Source organism: Platalea leucorodia (assembly GCF_965183815.1).
Source record: "Platalea leucorodia genome assembly, chromosome: 1".
Classification (NCBI taxonomy): Eukaryota; Metazoa; Chordata; class Aves; order Pelecaniformes; family Threskiornithidae; genus Platalea; species Platalea leucorodia.
The window spans coordinates 152,516,333-152,528,589 of NC_138823.1; the positions used below are offsets into that span (position 1 = coordinate 152,516,333).

Genomic DNA, 12,257 nt, shown 5'->3' on the forward strand with positions numbered 1-12,257 from the left:
TGGCTCTCTGTGACGCTGGGGAGGAAAGGCTGGGCCTGGGCAGCGAGCGTGCCCTATCCGCTTGCAGGCAGGAAGCTTTATTTACATGCGATTGATTTAAAAGAACTCGTTTACATGAAATGACTGTGTATATTTGCCTTGTCTTTTTTGTCTCCACTTCTCTCCAGCTTTAAAGTGAAGAAACCTGTATCTGGTATAGATCGAGCACGTCATAGTTGTTTAGTACTAACACTGTATAGCTGAACTATAGAGCTGAACACGGCTCTAGTGCTGGAACAAAATTTCAGCTGGCACTGATACATAATACTGGACCTCCAGTATCTTTGAGTGGTTATGGCTGCAAAAGTTTATATTCAGTCTTTAAATTTAAACCAGAACCAAATCTGATTTAAAGTCCAAACTGAGGAATATATAAATTTAATTATGTTTCATCTAATACAAACAGCTTTCCCCTGCTGTGTTTGTGCAAAAATCTGGTTTTGATTTTTTAAAAGAAAGCTAACTGCAGACACAGGACAAGGTATTTCAAGTAGCGAAGAAACCCAATGTGCTGACATACCTGAGCTGGCCACGACAAGCACAGCATCAGCTTGGACAGCCTCCTCTTCCTGAATGTTCTGAGTGTTCAGCTACACCTCTTTCAATTAAAAAGAATACGCTCCCCTCCCCAAACTAAAAATGACAACATTAGAACATATGACAACTTCACTGCACAAAACCATACTATATATTGTAATAACAAAATTCTTTATTTTGGGGGAATACAAGGAAAAGTGTGACATCCTCATTATCAAATTGTTTTAAAAAGGCATTCTTTCTTTGAAAAACTTAACACTCATACAGAAAAGGTGACCTGCGGATATGCCCTCTCATTTAGCAGGGGGAATTCTTTTTTATTTTACAGCTGAAGTTGGGATTCGAATAATCTACAGCAACAGATTTCAACTGTGTTGATATTTTCTAGTAGCTGGGGGCACAGCTGCCACTCGGCACTGCTCCGGTGTGACAGCCTACCAGGAGGCCGACAACACAACGCCGAGATGGAGCTATCGCAATTCTCACCCAGGTCGCTCTACAGCAAACCACAAGACTTCGCCATTACCACAAGAAGACAGTGAGAAAGCCACAAGGTAACTCATTTTCTCTTTTATCTCCGAAGGCTTTTCGTGCAAGCCCTATGCTTGTGAAATTCTCGTACCATTCATCTGGTTACACCTCAGTACCTCAGCACACCCCCCTTCGCCGTAAGCCAGAACCGTGTTGTGAAAGGCATGCGGCAGAGCAAAGGCGAAGCACAATTACTGCCCCAGCGTACCTGCTTTCTGTACAGTAGGTTCCATGTAAGCTGGGATATGTTTTAAAGACCGCAAATTTGTATCCACAAATTTACTTCTGCCCTCTCTGAACCTTCTGTTAGAATTTAAGTTGTTAAAGAAAGGGACTGGGAAGTTCCTAAAATTGTCAGGTTATAAAGTAAGCATTTGTCTCTTAATCCAGCATGACAACTCTGCCACAAGTAGTATCCACGCTAAGCGGCAAGATACATCGGTCTTGCTGTTTAAAGGGGGTTCATGTTGTCTGAAGCGGGAATGGCAAACTCCAAAGGAACTAAGTTTTCTTTATTCAGGTTAGACATAACAAATATGTCAGATACAGCAGTTAGTCTAGAAAAATACATTTAAAAAAATCTTCAGCAGACCATGCTCCCTGTAACAAAATCTTTCAAAACCAATTTTACAAATTATTCTACATTAATGTAAAAAGAAATTCTTAAATTTAGCATCATGGATTCCATCAAACATCTATCTATCAAAACATGAGTTTCACTATTTGTAGATGTTAGAATTCATAATACGTTTTTCTAATGTATCCTGTACATATTAAATAACCTAAAAGGCTCCTCTTGTAGTGCATTAACAATTTAGCAAGCACACTCAGTATTTCTCCAGTACCATTTGCATTACAGTTATTTGCCCGCAAATGTAATTAACATCTAAAAGTGCACACAGTTAGGTCCCCCCTCCCTCCCCACAACTTGTTTCCCTGCTGAAACCCAGACATCCACTGGAAACGTTATGCTACTGTAGCTAATCTACCCATGATTAGAAATGTGTGACTATAATGTTCTTAAACTATACAGGAACTGAATTATATACAAGAATCAAAAGGACAGCCTGTATTTACATTAAACTTCCACTACCACAGCATTATACCAAGAACTCAATACAGTGTTACAGTTGGTATTTACTTAGGATTTTAGCTTTAAATCAGTACAACGCAAAACTTAGCTCAGGAAATACCCTGAAAAAAAATGAACACGTTTATTACATATGACTTCTATTATGCCACAAGACAAATATCCGTTGCTGGATATTCTTACAAGTTCAGTGTTTGAAATAGTGTGCTGTTCTATAAAGCAACTAAGAAGTTCCAGAAAGGTTGCTGGGGAAAAAAGGAAAGAAAGAAAAGAAAAAAAGAAAAAGGGAAAAAAAGGAAAAAGGACAGCAGATATCAAGTGAGGAATTAGATCTGAATAACTAACCAAACTGTTAGCACAAGTTTAAGACAGTCACTGCATGCAGAAACCCCTTGGAAAAGCATCATACAGATCTGAGTAGGTTGTAATACACGAGCTTAAGATGTAACTTCGCTGAATTTTTCCATACCAGTTGGTAGGACTTTTCCCTATCAAGTGGAAAAAATTTAAGATTAAATTCCAGATTATCCAGTTTGAGATTAATAGCTTTACTCTCCAAGAAATCCAGTGTATGAACCTATATTACATTATTCCAACGCTACTTAAAAAAGGCAAACTATAAACTTTTCAATTCACTTTTTACATTGAACTTTTCAAAGAAATCCAAGTGTTGTCTTTAATTTGCATTAAAGTGGTCAAACATTTCTCCTGTTTCTCCCCTCCCCAAAAGTGCAAAAAACAAGTTGCTGCTTGGTCCACAAACGTAATACATCACGTACAGCGAGAGATTTTCCTTCTGATGGAGTACTGCTGCCAACCCATCACTTCCAGTTTCTACTCCAAGAAAAATGTCAGCGTCCAAAGATGGAATTCAATTCCAGTAGAATTAATTCTACAATCTGATTCTGGTATACCGTGTGGACTGCTATGTTACCAGTCTCTTTCTCTGGTTTTAATAAGGTTGGACCAAAAACTATTGCTACACTTTGATAGGTCATTCGGTTCTTTTCTCCGTTTTCTACAACTCTGAAAGAGGAGAAAGAATACACAAAAAGAGACTTATCAGTGTTAGAGTAATGGGATGACAGGAAAAAGACACAGTCCAAAGCAAATGACTATTCACAACATTTATTTAATGAGTAGTCTTGTTACTAGGACATACAGCTGCTGTGATTCCCCTCTCTACAGCAAAGTTTTGTTTTGAAATGCTATTCCTAATCATCTCACAATCCCTTAAACATAAGGACTTGGCAGTAAACATCACAACTATGACACATGCTGTCTAAAGTCCGTTTGGTGCTCTGCAAGCTTGTATAAATACAGACCGATATATTGCTTTCATCAAGTCCAATACAGGCAAGAAAAGTGCAGTGGGAACAGTCACCTAGTACTTTTCATGGATTATTTAGCTTTAAGGGAGGATCAGCAATACAAAGCCTTTCCTTTTATCTGCTACTTACCTCTTCAGGTGTCTAAAGAGTACCTGCATAGTGTCCTGATTTGGTTTTGGCAACTGTTTGATTAAATCCTTAACAGCATGGACGCGCTGCCTTGGTTCTTGTTCTGCAAAAGGATGAGGTGTAGAAACAGAAATTCAGTATTTTTGTTTAAAACTTTAGCAAAAAAAATTTAACAGACTGTGAATAAAAGCGCACATTTTGCAGTGCTAATATTAGATAAAATACTGCCACCTCCTGACCGGACCGTGCATTACTGACAGGCAATTTTAGGTAAGCCTTATAGACATTCATAACCAAGACATTCTTCTTACTGTCCAAAATAAAATAAATCATACATATTGAGCAGAATTTATACAAAAAGCACGGGCATGTTTTTCAGACTTACTAATTGCATTGACAAAGTCATTGAAGTGATTATAAGTGAACAGCGGCTCTGGCAATTCTCTGAAAAACATCTTTAGAGCTCCTGTGATGACATGTATATCTTCCCATTTACTGTCATTCAAGTCTAGTTTCTCATCTGAGAGAGAAAAACAAATAATTAGTGTTAATAATTTAACTATAAAAGCTTTTTTTTAAAAAATAAACTTAACTACTCTTCTTTACTTATTGCTTTTAAAGCAGTGAAGACTCTTACTCCACTTCAGCCCATTCTCTGCTGGGATACAGAGCTGCAGCAGTGTAAACGGGGATACAAAAACTCAACCACTACAGACGAAGATGGCCAAACTCTCCCTGCTGCACTACATGCAGCTCCCCTACACCAAGGGCATCTTCCAGTGGGGAACAGGAGCTGCTGACATAACACAAAATTTACTGTTAGACCCTTTCAATCAGGAAATTAGGTCAGATTGTAGATCAGCTACTGTCCTGATCCTAGTTGCAAGCTGCCTATTGATCCCCACTGAGCGAAACGCTAAGATATAGCCACATGAAAGGGTTTTATACGCAGAGTATGGTGAAGAGGAGCTAAGCACCCCCATACTAAAAGTCACTAGCAAATCTTGCTTTTTAAAAGCATTAACTTACAATTGTAATGCTAGTGGAAGCTTACTATGCTTACTGTTTATCCATAAGGTATGAAGTTATTTTGTTTGAAATAATTCTCCCCCCTCAAATTTTATTACCACCTTTGTTTAGAATTATGTGCTAGCAATACCTCTATGCTCCACATAAAGGCAAACCTCCAGGATACGAGGTTTTTCAAATTATGTATATTACACACTAAGTTCTGCAATTTTGAAGAAATTTTACTTTGAAGATGACAATCATTTCTCATGAAAGACTGCAGTTACACCTTAAGAAATTTTTTTTTCCTGAGCTTTCTATGAACTTCAACAATCTGAAAATATACACAATCGTAATATAGTTGAAGGAAGCTTACCATGATTGACTGCAAATCTTAGCTTCTGTATCACTGCAAGATTGCCACTAACTCGGTATAAGCCGTCAACATCTAAACCTAAAACAAAGGGATAAATCCATTTTAGTACCTTACACATGTATGAGTTCTGCAATCATTAGGCTGCTTCTTTATAGATCTACTCCGCAAAATTAAAAACAAAAGAAACCCACCTTGTAACAAAGAACACTTGGTTCAACAACAACAACAAAGTTGTTAAACTAGCTTTCTTGATGGCAGGGCATACCAGAGGAGGTTTAGTTTGCTGACACAAGTTTGGTAGCATGAAGCTCAAAGTAACCTCTACAACTTCCTACACAGTAGAACAGTAGTAATGAGGCAACAGCTCCAAGTTTCCCCGATGAGACTAGGTGTGTCATTTAAGATGCTCTTGGTGGGTGACCAGGGGGTATATGGGAGTCCAACATGCAAGAACCAAGTATTTTGTGGATGTTCAATTTTTTTAATGTATGGTTAAGAAAAATCAAACCAAGTCATGCATAGAGAGCATCTCAAAGTTGTCAAGTGACCAGGTTTGCATGGAGAAGGAATGATGTGCATGCACACTCATCACTACCCAACAGCCTACTAAACTAAAATGGGTAGCCCTTGCCTTTACAGTATTGCACACTCAACCAAAAAAAGAAGAAAACTGTGTCTCTGTGGCTGCTACCGCAGTTACTCAGAAGTGATTAGGAGGTAAAGAATTTAATTGAAACGCCACTTGAACGCAGCATGTGAGTCAGTGCCACTGAGAGGGTGAGTGTTGCCAGAATACCTGCAGTCCCTGTAGCTCCTCAAGGAGTTCTCTGATGCAACACAGCACAGTTACCAGCACCATCTGACATATCCCTTTTCCCCATAATCCACTAGTCATTCCTTTACAGAAAGAACTGATTTGAGGTGTATTGGCAGTAGGAAGAAGAGTTGGAGAAGTGGGGAAAAAAAAGCTGTTCATTTCTGTCAGCTTCCCCTCAGGTATTTAAAAAAGGAAAACTTCACCACTATCTTCACTGCAGTCCTGCCTTTAAAATAAAAAAGAAATAAAAAGAGAACAAAGCAAAATAACCCCTTTCTCACAAACTGCAGATCACAAATGGAATAAAGCCTGCAGTTACAAGCAAGGTGGCAGTTTGTCGCACTGGAGTAAGGCAATGGAAGCAGTTATTTTTCCCCTCCCAGGCCATATGATAGCAGCATTGAGAAAGGACTACGGGCTGCAACAAAATCCTAAATGAAGCTCCCATGGAAGATGCCTTAAAATTCACATGTAGTATTCCCCTGCAACACTTACCCTGATTCTCAAGAGAACGTTCTCAGATTAACAGACTGGTATCTTTGAATGATGATTATGGAGATTCCATAACCCCCTCTCAGTCATCTTTTCCAAGAGATAGGGCAATGACAACAGCAAGGAACAAGCAGGAAAACCAGCAGACTACAGCCAAGTCAGGAGTTACAACCAACATATTTTCAACAAAAATGTAAAGATGTCCTTCACATTAGACAACCCAGAATGTCACATGTAGCTTTCAAACATAATTTTTGCAGTTATTAGGTAGGACAGACTTATTTTCAATGAAAGCAAACAAAAATTCTCAGCATCCACATATTGACTCAATCTCCGGAATTGCATAAAATTTCACATAGCAATCGGTGCAACTGGCTGAAGGGCATCGAGCTGATAGACTTGTCTTATGGCAGTCAAAGCATATACAGAGCAGGAACACAACTTTTTCCTAGAAGTTTGTTTCAAGGAAGTTTTAACATAAATGATTTTGTTAGTGTGCTTAAACCGTCCAAAAATGAACAGCCGCATTTTGACAGTCTCTCTCTCTCTTTTCATCTGAAAAAGATATCAATGGGCTGAGCTCTTCTATTGCTTGTAATCTCTCCTTCCTTAGAGCCTTGCTGCCAGAAGGCTGTCCTGCCTTCTCCTCAGCTTGAAAAATATTGAAGCAGATCAATGTCTCACATAAGATTTCCTCCCCTCTCCCCATTTTGGATCCCACCTGCCTCCCCACTCTTGAAAACTCATTGCTATCTACAGATACAGGTTTCAGATCATTTTCCACAAAGAAATCTGCAGCATTTAAAGGATTAAAACATTTAAAATTAGATAGCTTGGTGAGCAAGAGAGATTTGGAAACAAAAAACTTTCACCATACCATGTTCCTCAACATGCTCAATGCACAGCTTCACGAACTTTGGCACCGTGCTGTTTTCTCTTTGACACAAGCTGGTGAGATTGGAACCAAACACTTGATCTGGAACCAAGTAAAGAGACTGATTTACAGTGGAACAGGACTCAAGTGACAGAACTAGTTCAGGTTAAAACAAACCTCTACAAAGGCCAAAGACTACTGGATACAATTGTCACAGTATTAGAGTGAAAATAAGAAAGTTTTGAAAAGAGCTCTCAGCAGCTCCCAGCAAGAAAAAGCTCCCAGTAAGAAAGAGTGTCAGCAGTTACCCAAATGTGAGTCTCCGAGTATGGAACTTTGCTGCTGAAATTATTTTAACCCATCAGGAGATACTTGTAAGAGTCATATAGTCATTACTGTAATGAGAAATTTAATGGATTCAAATATCCTGTTACACTCCATTCCTGTTCTGAGTTCAAAATACATTTACTGTAATCTTTGTTAAAAATCTGAACAGAGATGATAAACTTTAACCAATGTGAAAGCTTTTGGCATTGCTTGGGGAAAAAAAACACGTAAAATTTCATCTTTCGTTGCACCTACTGTTTAACCCAGCATTACATATTGATTTACTTTAATGTAGAGCCTTTAACTTCTAACATTTTTAAGTTCTGACATGAATTTGTAAATGAAAGACCCTTATATCACAGAGCTCTAAATGGATGCAAGTATGACTATGCATAGGCAATGTGGCTGCAAGGCTGGAATCTAAATACAGGTTATTTATGGGCAAAGGTTATTTTGGTTTTTGTTTTCAAAACTACACAATCCAAGGGGAGTGTTTTCTATCAAAGTGGTGCAAAAATGAAAATCAGCTTGGGCAGAGAACAGATTCTTGTAATGTCTCAGTGTATTTCAGCAACATGTTAACTCCTCTTGTTCAGGTTACGTTATCACCAAAATCTTTCTCAGACCCATTTCTATGGTTTTCATCAAAGGTGCCCAAATAATAGATGACCTCCCCTGTTCAGATGCATGAGACTGAAATAGGGTCTTGAGATAGAGAGGCAAAGCTCACACTCTTAAAGGGAAGAAAGGCTGTGGTGAGTTGTTTTTTTTTTAATCTGTTAAATAAGGTATGTAAGTGCCCATCTTCGCACTATCTAGTAGATCTTACTTCAGAGCTTATGCAAGATGGAAAGGGTTCTTGCATTTGCATCATGCATAGCATCTAGCCCATTTTTCATGTTTAGTAATTTAAGCAGGTTCATTAACAACACTTGCATCTGACTACTGCTTTGGGAAATCCAAACAGCACACCAAATCAATTATACAGTATGAAAGCTGGCATATAATGGTATTATTAGTTGTATGTGTACAAGGCCAGTGCCCCAAAACACCTCAGTCCTGCTGCTGCTACTCACACAGCAGCTGTATAAGCAGAATCAGTAGCAAGGAATTGAAAAAGCCCACACAGTAGAAAGCCAGGCTAGCATGCAGCTGTAGCAGGTAAAGCAATGCAGATTAGGTAGCACAGGAAAATACTAGCAGGTGAACTGATTTGCTACAATTGCCTCTGACTAATAATTTCCACGTATACAGGAATCCTATTTTCTCCTCTCATCTTAAGTAACTTTCGTAATTTTGTTTTTCCATGTAATAAAACTTTAGCACAGGTACTTCTCTGCTTAGTGCATGCTGTTTCAAGTGGTTTTTTTCCTAGAACTTTTAATTGATTTTTCTGCTCATATAGGTTTGTCAAGTTTTCTGTTTACTAAGCTTGTTCTGTAGCAGCCACAAAAGTATGCTGGGCTTTTAAATAAAGACTTCTGTATTTTTCATTCATACAGTAAACATAAAAAACTCTACAGCGCTGGTCCAACTTTTAAACATTACACCATGCTTTTAAATAAAAACAAACTCTCCATTCCTTAACATCTTTATTAAAAATCCAATCATCAGCACGCACGTGTACAAATTAAACTCGGCTTAGCAATCACTGTTGCTAATGTCAGAAGTTACGTCACTGAGCCATGACATGAATACTAAGCTGTAAAGCAGAGCAAAACGTCAGTCTGGAAATAATGCCTCCTGATCCCAAACAAAAAGATTCATCATTTACAGTTAAATTATATTTGCAGATACACAAATATATCAAACGCCACATGCAACAGAAGCACACCTGTTAAAGTATGTAGTTAGGCAAATCACAGTAGGATTTGGTCTGATATTTGCCTACCCATATGCTATTTTGACCCTAGAAGAGCACCATCTACAAGTCCTGCTAAAGCATACAAATAAATAAATAAATGAAGTTTTACAGTGAGTATCAAGTCAATAATTTACACAAACACATTAACTTAAACCTGTGCAAATACTATTCTCTCAAAGTTTCGACAAGTGTGACAAATGGAAATCAAGTCTTTTGTAAGTTTGATTCAAGAGTATAAGACTCATTGTTTGTCAAACAATTAAAAAAAAAGTATACATTCAAAAAAGATTATGGGGAAAAAAGATGTTTAAGTTAAGATTCCTTTAGCCTCACCCTGGTTTGCTTAAATATTTCATTTCTTATGAGGTGGCACATGATTGTCTGGTTCCACTCGGACTAAAACACCCTTGTGAAACAGATGAGCACATGCATTCAGCTTTGTACCCAAAGGACTTTTCTTTCCCTTGTATGCACAAATGATTATCAGCTATCTGAAGTTTCCAGCTCAGAGCAGCAGACCAAATGGACTCTCTAGCTAAGAAGCACTCCAAGCCCAAACAGGCTCCTGGACCCTCAATTTTCACTGCAGTTTTGCCAGTAATGAGCTGAAGGAGAGGACATCCTTCATGAAGTTTAGTGGCTAGTAGCAGTGCTCAGAACAATGACAATCAATCACCAGTTCCACTATACATCCACTATACATTTTGTTAAACCAGCTATATACATGTTTTTAAAACTAGACCATTTTAACCCCATTTTACACACCAACTACTAAATTCAGCTTTTCAAATTATTTCCTTTGTTAAAAAGGTTCATTTACCCTTAATGTAGCCTTTTTCACGGACAGCTTGTAACGTAGGGCGCCGTGTAAGAAACTTCTTGAGCTTCGTTTTGGTCTTTTTCTGATCTGTAGAATCTATATTGCTAGGTGCTTTCACTGCTGAAAGGAGAAATGCATTTAGCGTGAATACCCACAGAACCAACGCTGCATTTATTTGCCAAGAAACCGACATAAAAAAAAAGTAAAACTCAAAACCACATAAAAAACCCACTATTCAAATTTGCATTGCATGCAAATTTTTTTCCTTAACTTTTTGGAACTCCTTGTAAATACCACCCATTTTTCAAACCACCAAGAAACAACCCTGTCACAAAAAAAAACTTGTAAAACCAAGTTTACCTGCAAAACTAACTAAATGGTAGTTTACAAATGTAATTGATGTAGAATTTTAAAGATATAGCTATGTTTCAAAACCAGTCCTGCCTTCCATTAATTTAACTATTTTAAAAGAAATAAATACTTTCTTGCAAATTACATTTAAGGCCCGGAAGTAAAAGACAAAATAGTCTGTCTGATTAGTATATTTCCGTGCATAGGAAGCAATTTCTGTGGCTAAAAGAAATTTAACTCTAAAATTCTCAATATGTAAGTAAAAATGTTTAGTTTCTCTAAATGAGCCAATATAACCTCATTAGCAACTTAGCAAAATTGCAGTTTAAGTTAATAGTGCTGTACCACACACAAAAAACAAGTAAAATAATTCTATGCACGAACATGTAAAAGGACAAAAGATCCTTATACAAAACCATTTACAAAAAGTCAGAGGGGAAAAAAAAAAAGCCTAATTACTTCTGTACATTTGACAATACCTTGAAAATGATCTGTTTCACTACTGCCTATTTTCTCCTGTTTTTCATGTGTCATACAGCAGGAGCTACAGACATTTGGTGATTTCCCCCCCCCCCCCTCTTTTTTTAAGTATGATTAATAAAACATGGAAGAAAACTTACTAACTGGCACCAAGATGCAGAATGAACTATATCAAAGCCTGTTTCCAAACTTGAGTAGTTTCATTTTTTAACTGCCTGTTTGAATTCTTCTCTATTTACACATAATACTCGAGATGCAAAAAACAAAAAAATGGAATTGCTAAAATCAATTCATGGAAAATTTTCAACTCACAACGAAGTTTCTTAGAGTCTTTATTCTCTTTCTCTTTGTCTTGTTTTTCCACCCCAGGGGAATCTGGTACATCATCTTCTAATGCTTCATCAGACTCTACTACCTATTAGATTTAAGAAGATACAGTGGTCAGGTTACCAATTCCTAGAATATAGCATTAACGAACACATTTCCTGTAGACAGTTCTACAATATACATTTTTTTTCCCCTATAATGATACTCAGTTGGCTCTTTCCTGAATCTAGATGCTAAAAATATCTTCAGAGATAAAACCATTCTCACTGGCAGAGTGAATAACTTTGAGAAACACTATTTGATCGTAAGACCCAATAAAGAAACTTTTGCTGGACACTGAACAAAGTACAACCAGCCTTTAATGATAGAAGTTCATTACATCAACTAATAAACAATATTAATGTTTTTTTCAAGTCCAGTAGACAAACATCAGCTATTTCATTTACATGGTCTGCTACAGAAGCACCTGATTAACAGGGTCTACAAAACACTTCTAGGGCATTTACCCCATTTCTAATTTCTGTAATTAGAATTTTCTGTGACAGAAAATGGAACTGCTAGTTGGAAGATTTCACCACTGTCGAAACATACACTGAATTCATTCTGAGAAAGTAAATACACCAGGGCCTAAAATCCTTGCCCTGTGTTACTGCTCTCAGCATATTGTCATTAAACAGAGCCAAGAGAAAACGTAGATCATGTGGGCGGAGGCAGATACCAGAGTCTGTGAAACTGCCCACCTGCAGCCTCATACCTATGCTACACACACGACTTCAGACATATCAATAAACAGGAAAAGAAACTTCCTCTGGTCTCAGTGCAACATACCCCCTTCCAAAACTGCACGTTTCTTACTTTACTTCT

General features: G+C 37.7%; 1 protein-coding gene across 7 annotated transcripts in view; it reads right to left on the reverse strand.

The window, feature by feature from the left end:
• Positions 1 to 2,899: 2,899 nt before the first annotated feature.
• The window catches only part of ARHGAP12 (Rho GTPase activating protein 12), a 79,366-nt gene continuing 70,008 nt past the window's right edge, over positions 2,900 to 12,257 (reverse strand). For 4 of the 7 annotated variants that reach the window (XM_082305413.1, XM_082305412.1, XM_082305411.1 and 1 more), the window contains 7 exons: positions 11,379 to 11,481; positions 10,236 to 10,355; positions 7,228 to 7,326; positions 5,042 to 5,119; positions 4,043 to 4,177; positions 3,658 to 3,760; positions 2,900 to 3,223 (listed from right to left, as the gene is read on the reverse strand). In XM_082305413.1, coding sequence (XP_082161539.1) covers positions 3,049 to 3,223; positions 3,658 to 3,760; positions 4,043 to 4,177; positions 5,042 to 5,119; positions 7,228 to 7,326; positions 10,236 to 10,355; positions 11,379 to 11,481 — 813 coding nt within the window. In that variant the 3' untranslated portion in view covers positions 2,900 to 3,048. The remainder of the gene's footprint in view (positions 3,224 to 3,657; positions 3,761 to 4,042; positions 4,178 to 5,041; positions 5,120 to 7,227; positions 7,327 to 10,235; positions 10,356 to 11,378; positions 11,482 to 12,257) is intronic. The other 3 variants (XM_082305410.1, XM_082305409.1, XM_082305414.1) reach the window with 1 other exon arrangement.